General features: G+C 38.3%; 1 protein-coding gene across 1 annotated transcript in view; it reads right to left on the bottom strand.

The window, feature by feature from the left end:
* Positions 1-22,701, bottom strand: part of SCAMP1 (secretory carrier membrane protein 1) — a 103,791-nt gene that overhangs the window by 55,824 nt on the left and 25,266 nt on the right. Inside the window, exon 2 of the mRNA XM_037530678.2 lies at positions 15,542-15,619. Within this exon, the coding sequence (XP_037386575.1) occupies positions 15,542-15,619 (78 nt within the window). The remainder of the gene's footprint in view (positions 1-15,541; positions 15,620-22,701) is intronic.

Raw genomic sequence — 22,701 nt, 5'->3', positions numbered from 1 at the left:
AAATCTACTGTGGGTATAAGGGTAGGAGGGCAGGGGTAGGAGAGAAACCAACAAAGTAAAGTGAGAAGGAAAAACTAAAGTGTTCTGAAAGCCATTGTGAAAAAAAAAAAAACTTCTAAGAATTAGGAAATGGGGCCTCCCCTGGTGGCGCAGGGGTTGAAAGCTGGGCTGCAAAGCTGCCTGCAGCCTCTGCAGCGCTGGTTCGATCCCTGGCTGCCAGTGAGGGTCCCACATGGCACGCAGACCTCTCCTGCTGCCCGCTGCTCCCCTCAGCAGTATGTTTTGTCAGTCTGCCTGTTCTGTTCCCCGCTCTGGCTCTGGTGAATTCCCTCGCCTTCCCGCGCTTCTGACTGTACCCAGTGCTTGTATAAATAAATAAATCTTTTAAAAAAAAAAAAGAATTAGGAAGTGAGTAACTGTCAGTGCTCATGATAGATGGAGTATGGTTAAAACTGAAAATTTACCACTGGATTTAGCAATGTGGCAATCATTGGCTACTTTGACAAGTGTGTTCTCGTGCAATATTGGAGGCAAAAATCTTACTAATTATCTTTTAGGAGAAAGGGCTGAGGGAAAAAAAACAAATATACAGCTATTCCGAGGAAATCCACAGCAATGGGAGCAGAGTAAGCTGTTTAGGAATGGCGATGAAAGAAATGGACTGAAAGGGAAGTGAGGTTAACTTTTGTCAAAGTTACAGTAGTCAAGGCAATGTGGTACTGGCATAAGGCTTGACATACATCAGCAGAATAAAGGGAAATGAAAGAAGAAATTTTAAAAATTCACTGAGACAACTTTCCAGAATGGATGGGGACTCAGCAAAAGCAGTATTGAGAGGGGAAGCAGTCTATGGGCAATACAGGCCCATATGAAGAAGAAATAACCCAAAGCAGCAACCTAATCTCCCATCTTGAGGAACTAGAAAAAAAGAAATTCAAAAGCCAGTACAAGAAAGGAAATAAAAATTAAAGCAGAAATAAATGAAATAGAAATACAAAAGAGAATCTAAATAACCAATGAAGCCAAAAGCTGATTCTTTGAAAAAGTAAGTAAAATAGACAAAGCTCTAGCAAGGCTCACAAAGAAAAACAGGGAGAAAACCCAAGTAAGTAGGACTATAAATGAAAGGGGAGAAATCACAACAGACATAGTAGAAATCCAGAGGATAATTAGAGACTACTATGAAGACTTATATGCAAACAAGTTCAACAATCTAGATAAGATGGACAAATTCTTAGAACTATACAATCACCCAAATCTGAACAAAGAATAGAAAACTTAAACCAATTACAAGCAGTGAAATTAAAATAGTAATAAAACCCTTCCAAAAACAAAAGCCCAGGGCCAGATGGTTTCACAAACAAGTTCCACCAGACATTCAAAGTTGAACTAATGCCTATTCTACAAAAACTCTTTCAAAAAATCAAGAAGGAAAACTACCAAATACATTTTACAAGGCTAACATTAACTAATACCAAAGACAACACAAAAAAGGAAACTGCAGACCAATCCCCCTAATGAACACAGTTGCAAAAATACTCAATAAAACCTTAGCAAACCAAATCCAACAATGCATCAAAAGGATTATACACCACACCAAGTGGGATTTATTCCAAGGACGCAAAGATGATTCAACATCTGAAAATCAATTAACGTAATTTACTACATCAACAAAAAGGAAAAGACCATGTGGTCCTATCCACAGACACTGAGAAAGCATCTGATAAAGTCCAACATCCATTTATGATTAAGGTCCTTGAAAAACTCAGGATAAAAGGGACATACCTTTACATAATTAAAAAGCCATATGACAAACCCACAGCTAACATCATTCTCAATGGTGAAAAGCTGAAAGCCCTCCCATTAAGATCCAGAACAAGACAAGGATGTGCACTCTCACCACTACTTCTCAGTATAGTACTGGAAGTCCTAGCTAAAACAATTAGGTGACAGAAAGACATAAAAGGAACTCAAATAGGGAAAGAAGTGAACCTATAATTAAATGCAGATGATATGATAATATATAGAGTGAATCCTAAAAAATCCACAAGAAAACTGAAACAATAAACCGGTTTAGTAAAGTAGCAGGTTACAAAATCAATACACAACAATCAGTAGCCTTCCTATATGCATACAATCAATCTCAAGAGGAAGAAATTAAGAAAACCATCCCATTTACAATTTTATGCCCCGAAATTAAATACCTGTGAATAAACTGAACAAAGAGGTGAAAGACCTATATAAGGAGTAAACATTGTTAAAAGAAACAGACAAAACAAAGAAATGGAAAGATATTCCCTGCTCATGGATCAGAAGAATTAACATTATAAAAATGGCCATCCCACCAAAAGCAATTTACAGTCAATACAATTCCAATAAAAATCTCAATGGCATTCTTCAAAGAAACAGAACAACTACTGCTGAAATTCAAACAGAACCACAAAAAACCCTAAATAGTGAAAGCTCTCCTCACTAAAGGGGGAAGAATAGAGGCATTACACTCCCAGACTTCAAACAATACTACAAAGCCATTGGAATAAAAGCAGTATGGTACTGGAACAAAAACACACACACTGACCAATGGAATCGAATTGAAAACCCCGAAATAAAACCACACATATATTGTCAAGTAATCTAAAACAAAGGAGCAAATACACACTGGAACAAGGGAAGCCTCTTCAATGAATGGAGTTGGGAAAACTAGATGCAACATGTAAAAAAAAAGAAACTAGACTATCTTAGGCCATACATAAAAACCAACTCAAAATGGATAAAAGAATGTAAGACCTGGGCCTCCCCGGTGGCGCAGCGGTTGAGTGCTGGGTTGCCAAGCTGCCCACAGCCTCTAGCAGAGCCAGTTCGATCCCCGGCCACCGGCGAGGGTCCCACAAGGCGCGCAGACCTCTCCTGCCGCCCGCTGCTCCCCTCAGCAGTGTATTTTGTCAGTCTGCCTGTTCTGTTCCCCATTCTGGCTCTGGTGAATTCTCTCACCCTCTCACACTTCTGACTGTACCCAGTGCTTGTATAAAAAAATAAAAAAATCTTTAAAAAAAAAGAAAAAAAGTAAGATCTGACACCATAAAATACGTAGAAAAAATCACAGGCAAACACTCCAAGACATAAGCCTCAGAAACATCTTTGAGGATTCTTCTCCAGAAGCAAGGAAAACAAGGAGAAGATAAACAGCTGGGACTGACTACATCAAACTAAAAGGCTTCTGTACTATAAGAGACAATAATCAAAACAAGAGACATCCTACTGAATAGGAGAAAATATTTGTAATCATACAACAGTAAGGGACTGATATCAAAGATCCACAAAGAACATACAGGACTCAACAAAAACAAATACCCAATGAAAAATGGCTAGAAGAGTGACAAGACACTTCTCCAAAGAAGAATGCAAATAGCCAATAGGCATATGAAAAAAATGTTCAACATCATTAGTTATCAGGGAAACGCAAATCAAAACCACAATGATATACCACCTCACTCCAGTAAGAATGGCTCACTTTAAAAAAAAAAAAAAAAAAAGGGAAACAACAAATGTTTGAGAGGATGTGGAGATAAAGGAACCCTATTACAGTATTGGTGCAAAAGTAAACTGGTTCAGCCACCATAGAAAGCTGTGTGGAGATTCCACTAAAAATGGATCTAGTATATGATCCTGCGATTCCACGCCTATGAATCTACCCATAGAACACAAAAACACTAATTCAAAAGGAAACCTGCACTTCTACATTTACTGCAGCACTGTTTACAATAGCCAAGATATAGGCCTCCCCGGTGGCGCAGCGGTTGAGCGCTGGGTTGCGAAGCTGCCCACAGCCTCTGCAGCGCCGGTTCGATCCCCGGCTGCTCCCCGGCCACCGGAGGAGGGTCCCACATAGCGCGCAGACCTCTCCTGCCGCCCGCTGCTCCCCTCAGCAGTGTACTTCGGTCCTTCTGCCTGCTCTGCTCTCTGCTCTGGCTCTGGTGAATTCTCTCACCCTCCCGCGCTTCTGACTGTACCCAGTGCATGTATAAACAAAAACAAAGAAAGAAAGAAAGAAAACATGCCTCTATAAAAAAAAAAAAAAAAATAGCCAAGATATAGAAACAATCCAAATGCTCCAAAATAAGCAAATGGATTTTTTTTTAAAAGTGATATATTTATACAATGGAAATATTACTCAGTGCTCAAAAAAGACAAACTCATGCCATTTGCAGCAATATGGGTGGAACGGGAAGGGATTATGCTAGCTGAAAATAGTCAGAAGGAAAAAGATAAACACCAATGGTCTCACTTATATGCGGAATATAGAGAGACCAAAAAAAAAAGGTCAAGAAAAATGTAAAACTAGCAAGCTATCCATAGAACTGAAGCATACAGCAAAGGAGGGGGAGAGACGGGCAAAACAGGGGAGAGATGAACACAAGAGAATATGGTGATAGTTCATAGGTGAATTCAAAAAAAGATAAAATAAAAATAAACCTTGTATTATCATCCAATAATTTTCAACAAGAATATCAAGATAATCCAATGTTAAAGAACAGTCTTTTCAACAAATGGTGCTGATACAACTGATAGTCATGAGTCAAAAAAAAATTATATTGGACACCTATTTCATAAACATGAAAATTAAAATCAATCAAAAATGGATCATAAACCTAAATGTAAGCACTAAAGCTCAACAACTCTTAGAAGAGAATATAGGAGTAAACCTTTGTAACTTTGCGTTAGGAATGGTTTCTTTAAAATGACACCAAAACACAGGTAACCAAAGAAAAAATATATAAATTTGACATCAAAATTAAAACTGTATCAGAGAACACTATCAAGAAAGTGAACATTTTTTCATATGCCTGTTGGCCATTTTTATTTCCTCTTCAGAGAAGTTTCTTTTTAGCTTTTCTGCCCATTTTTTGACTGGATTATTTTCTTTGTTTTTGTTGAGTCTCATCAGCTCTTTGTAGATTTTTGTGATCAGTGAAATAAGCCAAAAAGAAAAAGAAAAATACCGGATGGTCTCACTCATAGCAGGAATCTAGAAAACCTAAATAAGGGACCAGGAAAAAGAATAACTATAAGAAAGAAAAAATAAAATTAAAATTAAAAAACAACTATGAACCAGAGACACACTATGGGGGGTGAGGGGGCGGGGAAAGGAGGGACTGGGGTCAAAATAAGGAGGTTGCAATTGTATGGGGAATATAAAAATTAAAAAAAAAGTGAAAAGACATCCCACAGAAAGGAAGAAAATAATTTTCAATTTACATTTTATAAGAAAGTTGTATCCAGAATATAAGACAATTCACTATTATAATTTCACAATTCAATATTAAAAAGACACCCCATTTAAAAAATAGTAAAATATCAGGATGTTTCTCCAAAGACGACATACAAGTGGGTCAATAAACACATGAAAAATGTGTTTTTCATGGTGAAACCTGAAAGCATTATGCTAATTTAAAGAAACCAGTCACAAAAAACCGTATTATATGACATCACTTATATATAATGTACATGGGAAAATTTATAGAGACAGAAAGCAAATTAGTGGTTGCCTGGGCTGCAGAGAGGTAGGGAAGAATGAAGTAATTGCTAAAGGGTGGAAACAAGACTTTGAGGGGGTAGAACAAAAATTTTATGAGGGGCAGACTGCTGAGGGGTGCAGCGGGCGGCAGGAGAGGTCTGCGCGCCATGCGGGACCCTCCTCCGGTGGCCGGGGAGCAGCCGGGGATTGAACCAGCGCTGCAGAGGCTGCGGGCAGCTTCGCAACCCAGCACTCAACCGCTGCGCCACCGGGGAGGCCCTGAACTATACACTTTAAATTGACGTATGGTACATTAATTATATCTCAATAAAGCTGTTTAAATAAATGAACTAACTTTTGATTTTTTTCTAAGATGGAAAAAAATACATGTTTTGATGATGATATGAGTGATCCAATAGAAAGTAGAAATACTAATTTTGTAGGAGAGGGGTTTATTAGCAAAGTTAAGGTAAAAATAGGTGAAATCCATTGCACAAATACAGAAAATGGCTTCATACAAAAATACAGACAGTTCATCTATAAATAACAGGCAAGAAAGAAGAATATTGGGGTATAAATGCTGGTAGGGAGGTGGATGTGGTGGTGGGAATATGTGGATGTTCTCTGCTGAGGGCTTCAATTTTCTCAGTGAAATAAAAAGGTAGGACATTCAGAGTGAGGATAGGAGAAGCAATTTTAAAGATGAGGAGAGAGATGAAGAAAGCAGACAAATGACTAGACCATTCAGTAAAACAGAGTTGGTCATGAACTAAAAGTGAAATCATTCAATATGGTCATGTATGTTTCTGCAGTCAGAGTTAGCTGCTAGGTTAAGGACAGAGAACAGACAGATTACTTTAACCAAGACGTGGGTTTTAGCCAAAGGATTAAATCAGAGGGGGAGAAAGCAAGGCAAGTGAGATGAGGGTGCATGCAAGAGAGTGATTATATTGTCAGAATATGGAACTGAAGGCTGATAAGAGAGAACAAGGGGTGAATAAAGGGCAGTGACATAGTAAGATCAACAAAATTTAGTGGACTTGAAAGATGTGCTGAAATTGAGGAACTAGAAAAATGACTAAACAGATACAAGAAGTCAAGATTACAGAAGTTAAGGAATAAAAATTGATCTGGGCTAGGACCATGAAAGTAACATGAGGTAACACATAAGGTAAAAAAAAAAAAAAAAAAAAAAAAAAAAAATCAATGGAAGACAACATAAGTCGAAGTACTGGGAAGACAGAACATTGGAAAGATCATCATTAAGAATTCAAAATACAAATAGTATTAGAAAGAGCAATGGTGAACCAAGAACTAAATTTAAATTAAAAAAAGAGAAATAAGGGGTAGTTTAGGGATTAGTATATATGACAACCACAATAAATGGGAGCACCCAATTATAACCTTATGACATGAGATTCAAAGGTGGATTTTTTTTAATCGAGGTAACATTAGTTTGCAATGTCGTCTGTTTTAGAGGTATAGGCTCTCCCCCTCCATGTGGTGATACTACACCACACCCACCACCAAAGCAACCAGTGTCCACCACCACAGTCCACTATGCTCTGGCCCCAACTTTGTTCTCACCCATCTCATTCCCCCACCCCCTTAATCACTTACAGTCAATTTCTAGGGTTTGCTAATAGTGCTTTTGGCTTTATCTGATGCTTTGTTTTTTCAATATTCCACATATAAGTGACATCATCTGGTATTTGTATTTCTCCTGGCTTATTCTGTTTAGCATAATCCCCTCCAGCCCCATCCATGTTGTCACAAATGGCAAGAGTTTGTCTTTTTAAATAGCTGAGTAGTATTCCATTGTGTATTATACCCTATCTTCCTGATCCACCTAGGTAGTTTCCATTGGTGGGATTTTTTTTATGTGTATTGATTTACATTGGAATTCTGGAAGTACAGGCTCCCTTTTTCAGGTACAGTTATTGTAGTGCACCTTCTGGTCACCCTAGTCTACCACCATAGTCCTTTGTGCTCACTTCACACTTTGTTATCACCCATTTCCCCTCTGGATGCTATAGGTCTATAGTCAGCTTTCAAGGGTTAGTTCATAATCTGTCTTCACCTGATCCTTTGCTTAGTTTCTCTATACTCCACATGTGACACCATTTGATATTTATCTTTTTCCTTCTGACTTATTTCACTTAGCATAATCCCTTCCAGCTCCATCCATGCTGCCACAAATGGCATTGAGTTTATCTTTTTTTGATTGCTGAGTAATAGTCCACTGTGTTTATATGCTCCATGTTCTCACTTCACTATCGGTTTTTTGGGGTATTTAGGTTGCTTCCATATCTTGGTTAGTAAATAGTTGTGCAAGTTTCTTTTTGAATTAGTGTTTTTGAATTCTTTGGGTAGATACCTAGAGGTGGCATTACGGAGTCTTATGGCTTCTTTTTTTTAAGGTTTTTTTTTTTTTAAAAGATTTATTTATTTATACAAGCACTGGGTACAGTCAGAAGCGCAGGAGGGTGAGAGAATTCACCAGAGCCACAGCGGGGTGCAGAACAGGCAGAGGGATTGAAGTACACTGCTGAGGGGAGCAGCGGGCACAGCAGGACAGGTCTGCGAGGGACCATGTGGGTCCCTCGCCAGTGGCCAGGGATTGAACCAGCGCTGCAGACTGCGGGCAGCTTCATAGCCCAGTGCTCAACCGCTGCACCACCGGGGAGGCCCTTATAGCTTCATTTTTAATCTTTTCAGAAATACCCATACTGTTTTTAATAGGGGTTATTTAGACCAGTCTTCATTCAGGTTGGGATTTTTTTTTTTTACTCAGGAAGAAAGAAAGCTATCTGGAGGCAGCAATGAGAAACAAATATATCTGTCTACCACACCTTTATGCCTGATAACTATGAGAGAAAAAGCAGCTATTTTTTTTTATTTTTATATTCCCCTACAATTGCACCCCCCTTATTTTGACCCTAATCCCTCCTTTCCCCACCTCCCCATAGTGTGTCTCTGATTTATAGTTGTTTGTTGATTTTGATTTTTTCTTTCTTATAGTTATTCTTTTTCCTGGTCCCTTATTTAGGTTTTCTAGATTCCTGCTATGAGTGACCATCGGTATTTTTCTTTTTCTTTCTGGCTTATTTCTCTGAGCATGATCCCTTCCAGCTCCATCCATGTTGCTGCAAATTGCATGAGTTTATCTTTTTTGATAGCTGAGTAATATTTCATTGGATATATGTACCACATCTTCTTGATTCAGTCATCTATTTTTGGGCATGTGGGTTGTTTCCAAAGTTTAGCTATTATAAATAGTGCAAAAGCAGCTAGTTTTTTGAGAAGGTTGCAGGGGATGCAGTGCCCTTGTAGAAAAGGCCACATTCCACAAAGCAAAAGACAAAACTTTCAAAAAAGAAGAGGAAGATATAAAGGGTTTTGACGAAGATAGCCTGTGACTTTCAGAAAGCACAATGGAAAGTTTCAGGAATTAGCAAAAAACAGATGTACAAAGTATCGTGAAGATTAAAACCCCTGAAATGAGAAGCACCCTGGAAGTCAGTTTTCTTGTAGAGAGTGACATAAATAAGGAACTAAAGGCATAAAGAAATTAATATTGCTCTCTTTAGGGCAGTCAAGTGTTTGAGATATGTGTTCTGGACTCTACTCTGACCTTTAAAATGGGCCTGAAGAGATGGAGAATTAACAGTCTTTATCCTAATGTGCCATCTTATTCCCAGTATGGTGTACAGATCTGAAGGTGAACGGCAATGATTCTCCCCTCTACTTCATGAGCAAAAGAAAGATATTGTAAAAATGATGTGATATCATTTCCTGGATTAGGCTACATTATAGAAGACTTCATCTTAGCAGACTAGGTGAATGAAAATCTCTGCAGATCTGATAAGTGCTCAAGTTGAAGACATCCATGTAGAGAGAACTATGTATCTCTGGGAACTGTAACTAGTACCTATAACCTGAGGGTAGTCTCCAGCTGACAGCAAAAAGCCAGAGCCCTTAGTCATACAATCTCAAGGATATTAATTCTGCCAACATGAATATACTTGGAAGCAGATGCTTCCCCAATAAAGACTAGATGAAAATGTAACCCAGACAGCACCTTGATCATTGCCTTATGAAACCCTGAGAAAATGAACCAATTAAGCTATGCACAGAAACCATGAGATAATAAGTGTGTGTTGTTTCAAACTGTGAACTTTGTGATAACTTGTTTCAGAGTAAGAGAAAATTAATACACCTACAATAATTTCTGATGACCCATTGAAGAAGGCAAGAATAACCAAGTAAGTTAGATTATGATCACGGAGTCTCTCTTGAGTCCTTTAATGAACAAAAAAGGCCTAGGGGAGGTGTTCTCAGTCTGGCTGCAGGTTAATGAGTACATGACTTCAGTTGGAGCATATGGTGTATTAGAAGACTAAAAAGGCAGTACCTGAGGAGGATAACACAGGCACCCTGGATTTTCTGCTCAAGTTTTCTGTAAACCCAAAACTCTAAAAAATAACATCCATAAAATTTAAAAAAAAAAAAACAATTTAAACTCAAATCCTAGAAGGCTCTACATGCCACACTACTAGATAGAAATGTACACATTGATTATACACCTAAGAAAAAAAGACAATATGACCTCTGTTTTAGGAAAATAATTCTCATCAGAGTACCAAAAAAAAAATGGTTTAAAGAAGAAAAATTTAAGACCAGTAAGTACATAGTCATTATTTCACATGTGTGTCTGAATTAGGACAGTTTAGCAATAGAATAAAAAGAACAAAAAGACAATTTCTCCTGGAGGTTTAAGTGACAGGATGTGACAACTGATTAGCTATAGGAAAAGAAGCTGTTCCAAAGTGGACTCAGATATTTCTTGTCAAAGACACTAAGAGGAAAGAAGGGAATACTTGCCGTTAAATGACACTAGAAACAAAGACAACTGTTTCTGGAACAAACAGTGCACGCCACCCAAGAAAGACAACAATGAAAAGTAGAGGAGAAAGGAAAAGTTTAAAAAGGGTGGGGGGGGGGAAGAAAAGACATGCAAAGGAAGAGAAAATAAAGTATTAAAGTATATAAAAAGCTTTTGGAGTAGTCAATGCTTTAGTAGTAGTATATTTACTATGTGCAAATATATCCAGCCAGTCCCTGGAGTTAAAAATTTTATCCAATTTTTAAAAAGAAACCAATATTAGAAATCATTTAACTCTACATCTTCCTCTCTGCCTCCATTGTTACACATTGAAAAAAAGTCCCAATGTGCTCAGATGGTTTGCTTAAAATTACCAATTATTAGAAGGGCCTATTAATAGAGTAGAATCCAGGTCTATTCCTCTCAGTCTAGCTCATATTCTCAATTATCTTAGAAGTAATTCGACTTACATAAGTCAATTATCTATGTTCTTATGGTCAGAAAATGGCCTCTTAGACTTGGAGTATTTGGAATTTTCTTCTCTTCAGTTTTTTTTTTTTTCCTTACAGAAAGCACAGACATATCTTGCTGTTACATGTAAAAGAAGTCATATATAGCAACAACTAGAAGAGTGAAAAAGTAACTAGGCAGCCTATTTCTGAAGAAAATTTGACAACAAACTAGACACTGATAAATGCCTTTAAGGAATTGCATCAACAGTACCTAAAATAAAAAAAAAAAATACAAATAAAAAAATAATAAAAAAAAATTTAAAAATTTAAAAATAAAATAAAAAAATAATTTAAAAATAATTAAAAAAATAAACGGTGCCACAGTCCTCCCACATGGATAGGTACCCTGGTACCTAAAGTGATGAATGCTATCATCAGTGACTGAAACTATTAACAATCAAGCTGCAGTAGGCATTTTAAACTGTTACCTAATTTATAGGAAAAACATTCCCCATCATTTGTCATGTATAAACTAATTCTTCTAGTAATGTATGCATTCAACTTTATAGGTTAAGCCAGGAAACATACCTACCATGCTCAACATAATTTCAATGGGGAAAATACATTTTGAATTCAAACCAAAAAATTACGTCATATCTCAAGACTATTCTGAATTTTTACAGTACTTCATAATTCACAATTCACCACATTTCAAGTGCTGAACAGTCTCCATTATACTGACAACAGACTGATTTAATTTGTACTGTAAGATATCTTGTGACCACTCCTTTCTCTGAATTTATAGAATGAATTAACTGTAAATTATTTAAAGCATTCAATTATTTAAATCTGTTGTCTCCTTTATTTAGTTAATACCTTAAGCAGAAAGTTATTCCAGTTACTAGTCTGCAACTGTTATTATGGCAGCAGTTGTGCGAAAAAGATCGTTATACGATTAAACACCTCTTTCTTAGCAAAACAGAAAGTGGGCATATCAGTGACACACAAGAAGTAGTTTATAGTTTTGTTTGTCAAAGGAGATGATCCAGTCCAACACAAGTGGTGATTTGTTAAATGCCTTGGCCCAGTGGAGAAAAATTGAGTATTTGGGGGAAAAAAAAAAAAAGCAGAAAGCTAAATATGAACGTAAAACTAACTTTAAAAAAAGTAAAAGTAAAATATTGGAACTTTCTAAACTACCAAGTTATACACTTGCTTGGCGCTTGGCTCAAGATGTTCCGACTTGACCTCAAGTAATTTACCATACTCCTATCCAACCATCAAGAGGCTTCATTTTCATAAACATTTTTCAAAAACAAATACAACATCAGCCAACTAAAATAGTATTCAGACCAAGATCTAACATATCACCTAATCAATTATCTGAATACATCTAGTCTGTTTTAGAAAATAATCAAAACCCTGTAAAAGGACAAATTTCTGAAATAATACCATATAGAAAACAAATGAATTTAATTATTTTAACTGTGCTTTCCATGCAAAAAGGTCAGTGGAAAATTCACAAGTTCTTTCGTAACAATTATTTTTCTGACATTATTATCACTGCTTATCAAATCTAAAAAAGTGTTATTGTAGGTGCCTCCCTGGTGGCGCAAGGGGTTAAGCACCACACTATGAAGCAATCTGCAGCTTCTGCAGCAGGAGTTCGATCCCCATCGGGCCAGGGAGCAACCCACATGGCGCAGCTGACCTCTCCTGACTGGCCCGCTGCTCCCCTCAATGGTAAACTTCAGTTGGTCTGCCTGTTCTGTTCCCCACTGTCTCTGGTGAATCTTCTCACCACGCCCCACCCCCAACATCTCTGGCCTGTATTCCAGTTCCTGTATGCATAAATAAATAAATCTTCAAAAAAAAAAAAAAGTGTCTTATTGTAAATTAACATTCCATGAATCCCCAGCTATCTACTCAAGACTGCTGAGAAAACCTTGCCTTGATTGTAAGTTTCAATATTAAGGACCACAACCTACATTTTTGTTTTATTTATCTTAGGCAGTATCTTCTTTGTATAATTTTTAAAATCCTAACTAGGTAAGAAATTTTTTAAAGACAAGGACTGTTATCTGTTGGGGGGAAAGGATGTCCTGAACAAACCCCACATTTAGGTTTTATGGACCACAGAGATCCAAGGCAAGGCACCAAGGATTACAAACCCCATAATGATATCACCATCAAAGGGAGGAGCACTGGGACTTAAGGGTGGAGTTAAGCAGCCAAGCTTGGTATATAACCAGAGACATGTGGACTTGAGGGGGTGGAGGGGTAGAGGAGGGCTGTTGGTTTTGGTTTTTCACCAGTTTTCAGCATGCTTCTGGGGTCCCAGCTCAGGGGAACTACTAGTAGGACACGTTTACCAATTTATCTCTTTTTTTTTTTCCTCCTTGAGTTATTCCTTTCTTCATTTTCCCTCTTCTTATACATGAACCCTTTATTAACCTTTCTGTGGTATATGCCTGCAGTTGAGTCTTATTATAAGTCCCTTTTAAGTGTGTGGGTGAGGGCCCACAGTGAGGCAACCCATTTCACATTGGGGTTGCCCTGTAACATATCTTCTATTTCTTAGCATCTATCTCGAAAATCAGCACTAGCAAAATTGAAAAGGCAAACACTATAGAAAACAGATGTGTTAGTAAACCAGTTTAGCCACCTACTTAGTTTGTATGACCTTTGATGCATATTTTTGATCAGAAAAATAAAGAATACCATCTTGAATGTTATTTTAAGAATTCAATTAAGATATCAGATTTAGAGCAGACACTAAGTAGACCACTTGATAATACTATCACTACAGATAAGAGTAATCTAAAGCTGTAAAAAAGCTTAAAACTATTTCTTGCTAGTAAAAATCTTCCCAAAATCACATAAAAATCTTTTTATTCTTTATCAGAAAACTTTAATAAATCTTGTTCCCATCTATGTTAGAAGAACTACATATAAAATAAAATATACCAGAGTTCTTATTATTTTTTCCTTTCTACTACTACCAAATCAAACTCATATAGTAACAGCACTAATTTCCTATAAGGAAGGAAATTGACATAATTCATTTTGCAATTTACTTGCTTAATGTACATTTTAGGATTCCCAGCCTGGACTGCAATTGTTGCACAAAAGCAAAATCTGTTAAATGAGGACTGCGAAATAAAGTAAAAATTATGAACTAGGAGTTCCCCTGGTGGCGCAGGTGGTTGAGTGTCACGCTGTGAAGCTGTCCACAGCCTCTGCAGTGCCAGTTTGATCCCCACTGGCCTCAGAGCAATCCACATGGTGAGCAGACCTCTCCTGTCTCACCCGCTGCTCCCCACAGCAGTGTATTTTGTCAGTCTGCCTGTTCTGTTCCCCGCTGTCTCTAGTGAATCCTCTCACCGTCCTGCGTATCTGGCCTATACCCTAGTTCGTGTATAAATAAATCTTTAAAAAAAAAATTATAAACTAAATCTTATTTTAATCTTTTCACTTAGTTCAACACTCTTCCTAAACCTAAAGAGTTAATATAACACATCTTGAAATTTCTAAGTAAAAAAATCAACATAATCTTTTAGAATTATTTTCTAGACTATGAAAAACATAGGAAGAAATGACCAAGAATTATGTAATAATATTGTAATAATAATATGTAAATCCAAGCATACAAGAGCTTCAGTATCTTTAAGAGGATGAAGAGTAAGCCAACAATGTCTAAAATGAGGGACCTCCTGAATGTGTTATCTAAGTCAAAGATGCAAATGCAAAAAACAGTTATTTGTCAGAATGCTCTACAGAAATCTCTCAATAGTTCTCAAAAGCGATTCCCAATAAAACAATCAAAAATGGGCCTCCCCGGTGGTGCAGCGGTTGAGCGCTGGGTTGCGAAGCTGCCCACAGCCTCTGCAGCACAGGTTCCACCGCCGCCACTGGGCAAGGGTCCCACATGGCCCGCAGACCTCTCCTGCCGCCCGCTGCTCCTCTCAGCAGTGTGCTTCGTCAATCTGCCTGTTCTGCTCTCCGCTCTGGTGAATTCTCTCACCCTCCCACGTTTCTGACTGTACCCAGTGCTTGTATAAATAAATAAATAAATCTTTAAAAAAAAATCACAAATGCTAAAACACAAAATAGTCCTAATTGTAAGAGTTTAGGGCCCTAACAGATAGTGTAATAAAGTTCTCCAGGTACTTCCAATATGCCTTCAGAATAGAGAAACCTGTGGTATAAGGATTTTTTTTTAATACCCCTACATTTTATAAGTCAAAACTAAATTTTGAAAAGAAAATGCTTTCCTAGTCTAGATAAAGTCCTAAAGGTTCTAGTCTTCCAGAGCAGACGGTGATGCTATTCGAAATAGCCTAATCAAAATGACAAAAATACTCATGGCACACAGTTCCATAGATAGGTCTCTCATTTTAATAAAAGCATTACCCACATTACCATGAAGACATCATATTTAACAAAAAAGCCACTTTTCTACTTAAAGTATTACAAGATTTACAACTTAGAGGGATTATTAGCAATTTCATCTGTAGAAAAAGAAAATGTGCAGTATGTCACTAGACTCTAAAGGTAATTTTCAATTATTACTTCCTACTAAAAAAAATTAACTAGCTAAATTCTACATAAAAGTTTAACCAAACTAAACAGGAACCATCCCTATTTAATTTCAACATTTAAAAGTAATCCAATGAAGAATAGTCTTACTGTTCTAGAATCAGAGAATGGATTGTATTCATCAAGTCCTGGTGGAACATTTCTTGTCACTTGTGTAACTGATGGGTCCTGGAACAAAATTTGAAGACAAGGAGATTACTTATCCTTTATGACACAATTTTGATTTATCTGTATTTGCTTTATCTGTACGTCTGGTCATCCAGCAAGTTAACAGAGGGAAATAAAGGAAGATTATCAGACTTAGGTCCATTCCAACAATGGTGAAATTTAAACCCACAACACTCGCACCCTGGTGAAATTTAAACCCACAACCCTCACACCCTCAAAGAAAAACATGAAATCTGGGTTAGATGCAAATCTGCTGCTTAGCTATTATATAAAGAATGAAAATAGACCACCTCTTAATATTGATAGCTATGTGGAACTAATTGTATAAGGACATCTTAGCAAATCTTGGAGAAACCCACCATCTTTTCCTTTGGGCTACGCAAACAGCTGGTGTTCCCCCCTTTTTTAATAATATCTTCAACCAGTTTTCCATACTGACGATGTAAGCACCATGTTACAAATAAGTACTGGCAACATCTAGAGCATTAATCACCTCTTACTTGTTTTATTCTACTTCAGTATCTCCTCTTGACTATGGTTTATCTTCCCACAAGATCCTGAACTGTCTCCCCTTTTCGAAGTATAATGGATTACCCACACAGTACTAGTTCTTCATATCTTTTAATTTTAGGCATTCAGATAAATAACTAAATCACAAAATCTACATAGCTATTCTATTTTCTATTTCTTAATCATTAATGCAAAACTCAAACATAATGAACACCTAATCAAAATCAATACATAACGTTAAACACATTTGCAAACGATATTTCAGCCACATTAGCCTTGGTATCCCTACGCTCAAATTTCGGTGCTCATTAGAATCAAAACAAGCGATCACTGTAACCTACCCCCAGAATTTCTGATTAAGTTAGGTGTAGGGTAGACCCTGAGCATCTCTTTTTCTAACAAGTTCTCAGGTGATGCTGCTACTAATCTGAGGATCAATGCTTTCTTGCCTATACTGTACCTTCTGTAGTTATAGCCCTTAACATAGTCTAAGTTGCTCTTCAAAAATAAAAAACTAATCTTGTAATTCCCTTCCTCTAACCCCTCCCCCATCCCTCATTTAGTTCAGATATTTTAGCAGCTCTCCACTAATTATAAAATACAAATTCCTCAAAATGTGATACATGGCTTCTGAGTAGTCTAGCCCCGGCCTACTTTTGTCTCACCAACTCTCATAACCACTCTCAACTTGCCAGATCATTCTCCCTAAACAAATGAAACAAACAACTACATGAGGAGCCTAGAGTTGGCAAAAAGTAAGGATAAATTAAAAGACACAGACAACTTGAGGAGCAAGGAATTTATTGAGAAGGGATTATGCCTCAGAAGAAAGTAAAGAAGCCAGAAATGTGAATGTTTTAATCAAATTATTCAAGTTGGCATTACTGTGGTTAATTTAGAAGTGTGTTTAGGGAGAGCAGAGATTTATGAAATCCACATGGTCTGGCTGCAGTCTCAACAGTCACCCCCAACACCATTTACAAATATCAGGTGACTTGTGAGTGCTCAGACACCATAATATGTCTTAACATTTGTTCCTGTAGTGGAAGTCCTCCTCTAGACATGATCAGTCAATCAAACTCCTCCTCTTCTTTAATGATTCAATCCCAAGACTACCTCATGTGTTAACCAGCAATCCTTGGGATGCCTTCCCACTTTAACATTTATTTCACTTGACTATGGTGATCTTCATTCAAGTCCTTTTTCCCCAAATAAGATTATGAATTCTATGAATACAAGAATTAGGTAAATAGGTTTTTTTTTTTTTTTATTTTATCATACTTGTCTGGTAATAGCTTGTTTCTTGAGTCATCATTACTACCCCAAGGGGAAAAAATCCAAAGAAAGACAGACAGGGTAGTAGCAATAGTAATAATCAAGAACTACTTACTGGGGCCTCCCTGGTGGTGCAAGGGATAAAGATGCAACCTATGAAGCTATCCGCAACCACTGCAGCATGAGTTCAATCCCTGGCCAGGGAGCTACCCACATGGCACAGCAGACCTCTTGAATCACCCACTGCTCCCCTCAGCAGTGTATTTCAGTCTGCCTGTTCTGCTGCCCACTCTGTCTCTGGTGAATCCTTTCACCACCCACACCTCTGGCCTGTACCCCAGCTTTTGTATGCATAAATAAATAGATCTTTAAAAAAAAAAAAAAACTACTTACTGAAAAAAATGAGGCTAAATATGAAGACAGTTAAAAAGAGTGAGACCAAAATGGACCATGGTGCTTTGGTGGTGGATGTAGTATGGCGATATGCATCTGAACAAGTATGAATAGGTATGAACCTATACCCCTGAATATACAGTATTGTAAACTAATTTTATCTCAATGAACAATTCTAAAATAAACTGTTATGTTACATATTGTATGTTTTAATGTTTAGAAAACTGCCTATATTCAGAAAGAGGGCAGAGCAACATGGCGGCGAGGAGACGCTGCGAGTAAGATCTCCCATTAAAAAAAGTTAATAGGGAGGAAAAGCAGCAGGTCCCAGAGAGAACTGGGACACGGAAGATAAACGGGTGACTCCAGCAAACTACCCGAAGAGGAAAGTGGCCATAAAAGAGGACTAGAAGGGAGGGAAGCGCAGAACCCTGCTCCCCTCCCCCGCCCACAGAGGCGGCACTCTCCGACCGGCAGAGAGGAGGAAAACAACAAACCAAAACGACCCACAAGAACAAACGAAGCAGCAAGCGGGACTGTGAGTGGAAAGGAACTATTGCAGCCACCACACCCCGTGAACGGGAGCTGAGGCGAACCCTGCAGGATTTGCCGCGGCGGTGAGCGAACGGCTCCGGGCGCCATTAGAGAAGAACAAAGACCCCGGGAGATGCGCACACAGCCCGGGCTGCCGGTAAGCTTGCGCAGGAAAGCGGCGCGCTTGGCGCGCTTGAAAAGAAAACGCGGACCTGGATCGCGGCTGCCCAGGTCCCCGCGCCTGCGACCTAGGCTTGCGGGGTGACGCGCAGAGGTCCTCACTGAGGTGAAGATCCCTCCCTGAGTAAGCAGGAACCAGGCGTCCAGGCACAGGAGCCGGGTGCAAAAGGCGCCATTCCCGCGGCACTGAACTGGGCTACAGCCCGCGTCCTGGACCTGAGGGCTTTGAACTGAGACCCGGGGCACGAAATTAGGGGCATGGGTTCCCCACGACGGTGGGGCACAAGGCAGACACAGCACCCCAAAGCTGTTGAGGTTTACCCTACCATTCCCGCTCTGTTCCCTGTCCCACGGGGTGGGGGGGCGAAAACAGCCCCCAAGGACAATAGGAGAGATCTCTGGCGCCACCTAGCCACCAGGAAAAAAAAGTCACTAACACCCCATAGAACAGGAAATTTCTTAAGACTGCTTGAAAAGGGCAGAAGGCTTCTGGAGGACCCAGTGGCCAGCCGGGAAGTTAGCCCACCCCACGCCAGGCCCCTTCCGACCAGCAGTCTGAGCCCACAGAGGGAGCAGGCACCCACGTCCGGGGCAGACCGGGGCGCAGAAGAGTGTGCCTGAAACCGGAGGCGCAGGGACTGCATCCCGCTTCGCCATTTTATAACAGGGACATTTCTTCAGTAAAAACTGCCTAAAACCAGCAGAAAGCTCCCCCAGAAGACAGAGATGGCTCCTGGAAGAGCCAGAGGGGAGCGGAGAAGTTCACCCAAGATGCCAGTCAGTCCGAGCAACACAGTGTCCCAACACATATGACAAATTAGAAAACAGACAGTAGGGAGTAGAAGAACCACACGCAACCTAACAACTCCTCAGGAAAGAAGCACACCACAAAAAGAAAACCACTCCCCAGATTGCAACGACAGCAACTTGGAAGAACTTCTGAGCCTTCCAGAAAGAGAATTTAAAATTGCCATGATTAAAAAAGTGATAGATCAGAAGAAGGAAATAGAGTCCCTAAAGAGGGAAATAAAAGAAATGCAGGAGATCAAAGAATTAATGGAGGAACTAAAGAACTCTGGGAAAAGCAATGAAAGCAGAATAGATGAAATGGAAGAACGAATAAGTACTCTTGAAGACACAGAAATAAAAAGAACCAAAACAGAAAAGGAAAGAGAAGTACGAAGGAAAAAGAATGAAGAAAGACTTCGGGAACTATCTGACTCCATAAGGAAAGGAAATATAAGAGTTATAGGAATTCCAGAAGGAGAGGAGAGAGATGTAGGAACAGAGAAAATATTCCAGGAGATAATTGAAGAGAACTTCCCAAATGCGAAGAAGGAGCTGAAAATTGATATACAAGAAGCAAGAAGAACACCAAACTTCCACGACGAAAGGAAAAACACAGCAAGACACATAATAGTAAAGCTCCCAAGAATCCAGGACAAGGAAAAAATAATGAAGCTGACAAGAGGGAAGACACAGATAACATTCAAAGGAAAACCAATCAGGCTGACATCAGACTTCTCTGAAGAAACACTACGGGCAAGGAGAGAGTGGAGGGACATAGTCAACAGACTTCAAGAAAACAGATGCCAACCAAGAATACTCTATCCCGCAAAGCTCTCTTTCCTCCATGAAGAAAGAATATGGACCTTCCCAGACAAAGAGAAACTCCGGAATTTCATTACGACTAAACCCCCACTCCAAAAAATACTACAAGGAATCCTAAAGCCAGAACCTCAGAGGGACGAATAACAACGAAAAAGACCAAAAAAAAAAAAAAAGTTATTAAAATAAATAAATAAAATCAAAGGAAAGACAAACATAATGGCAAATACAGATGCTAACATATCAATATTAAATCTAAATGTAAATGGACTAAACTCTTCAATAAAAAGACACAGAGTTGCAGCCTGGATTAAGAAACAAAACCCAACCTTTTGCTGTCTCCAGGAAACACATTTAGCTACAAAAGATAAAAATAGGCTCAAAGTCAAAGGATGGAAAACAATCCTACAAGCAAATGGGCCAAAAAAGAAAGCAGGAACAGCTATACTTATATCAGATAAAACAGACTTCAAACTCAAAAAAATAAAAAGAGACCCCAATGGTCACTACATTATGATTAAGGGGACAATACTTCAAGAAGAAATAACACTCATTAACATATACTCACCAAACGAAAGAGCACCAAAATATATCAGACAACTGTTGTCCTCTCTGAAAACAGACATCAGAGAAAACACATACGTAGTAGGAGACTTCAACACACCACTATCAACAATGGATAGATCAACAAGACAAAAAATCAATAAAATAGACAAACCCCTAGCCAGGCTCACAAGGGCAAAAAGGGAGAAAGCACAAATAAATAGGATAATAAATGAAAGAGGAGAAATCACAACGGACACAGCAGAAATCAAAAGAATAATTAATAACTACTATGAACAGTTATATGGAAACAAGTTCAACAATCTAGAGGAGATGGACAAATTCCTACAACTCTACAATCACCCAACTAGCTATAAAGAAGAAATAGAACACCTAAACAGACCAATTACAATTAGCGAAATTGAAATGGTAATCAAAAACCTCCCCAAAAACAAAAGCCCAGGACCTGATGGATTTACAAATGAATTCTACCAAACATTCAGAGACGAATTAGTGCCTATCCTTCACAAACTCTTCCAAAAAATTGAGAAGGAAGGTATAATTCCTAACACGTTCTATGAAGCCAACATTACACTAATACCAAAACCGAACAAGGACAACGCAAAAAAAAAAAAAACTATATATGCCAATCTCCCTAATGAACACTGATGCAAAAATCCTCAATAAAATTTTAGCTATCAGAATCCAACAGTGTATCCATAAGGTAATTCACCACGACCAAGTAGGATTCATTCCAGGGACACAAGGATGGTTTAACATCCGAAAATCAATCAACGTTATCCAACACATCAACAAAAAGAAATATAAAAACCATATGATAATATCAATAGATGCTGAGAAAGCTTTCGACAAAGTGCAACACCCATTCATGATAAAAGCCCTTGAAATTCTTGGGATACAAGGAACGTACCTCAACATCATAAAGGCCATATATGACAAGCAAACAGCCAGTATCATTCTCAATGGTGAAAAGCTGAAAGCAATTCCATTAAGATCTGGAACAAGACAATGAGGTCCACTTTCACCACTGCTTTTCAATATAATACTGGAAGTCCTAGCCAGAGCAATAAGACAAGAGAAAGACATCCAAGGAATCCAAATAGGAAAAGAAGAAGTCAAACTATCACTCTTTGCAGATGATATGATAATATACATAGAGAACCCCAAAAACTCCACAGAAAAACTAATTCAACTCATCTATCAGTTCAGTAAAGTGGCAGGATACAAAATCAACACGCAAAAGTCAGTAGCCTTCCTATACACAAACAATAAATAAATCTGAAGAAGAAATCAAAAAAAACCATCCCTTTTATTATCGAAACAAAAAAAATCAAATATTTGGGAATAAATCTAACAAAAGAGGTAAAGGACCTATACAAAGAAAACTATAAAACACTGTTAAAAGAAATAGAAGAAGACACAAAGAAATGCAAAGACATCCCCTGCTCATGGATTGGAAGAATAAACATTATTAAAATGGCCATCCTACCAAAAGCAATATACAGATTCAATGCTATTCCAATCAAAATCTCAATGGCATTCTTCAAAGAAATAGAACAATTATTGATGAAATTCATATGGAATCACCAAAAACCCCGAATAGCCAAAGCTCTACTGAAAAAAAAAAGAAGGAAATGGAGGCATCACACTCCCAGACTTCAAACTCTACTACAAAGCCATAATCATCAAAACTGCATGGTATTGGCACAAGAACAGACATACAGACCAATGGAATCGAATAGAAAATCCAGAAATAAACCCACAGATTTATGGTCAACTAATCTTTGACAAAGGAGCAAAGACTATGCATTGGAGCAAAGAAAGTTTGTTCAATAAATGGTGCTGGGAAAACTGGGTCGCTACATGCAAAAGAATGAAGCTTGACCACTACCTCACACCATACACAAAAATCAACTCAAAATGGATTAAAGAACTAGACATAAGACCTGAAACCATAAAATACATAGAAGGAAATATAGGCGAAACACTACGGGATTTGCACATCAAAGACATCTTTA

The sequence above is a fragment of the Talpa occidentalis genome, unplaced genomic scaffold, assembly GCF_014898055.3.
Source record: "Talpa occidentalis isolate TD23 unplaced genomic scaffold, MPIMG_talOcc4v2.1 talOcc4.6, whole genome shotgun sequence".
NCBI lineage: Eukaryota > Metazoa > Chordata > Mammalia > Eulipotyphla > Talpidae > Talpa > Talpa occidentalis.
This window is presented reverse-complemented; position numbering and strand designations above follow the sequence as displayed.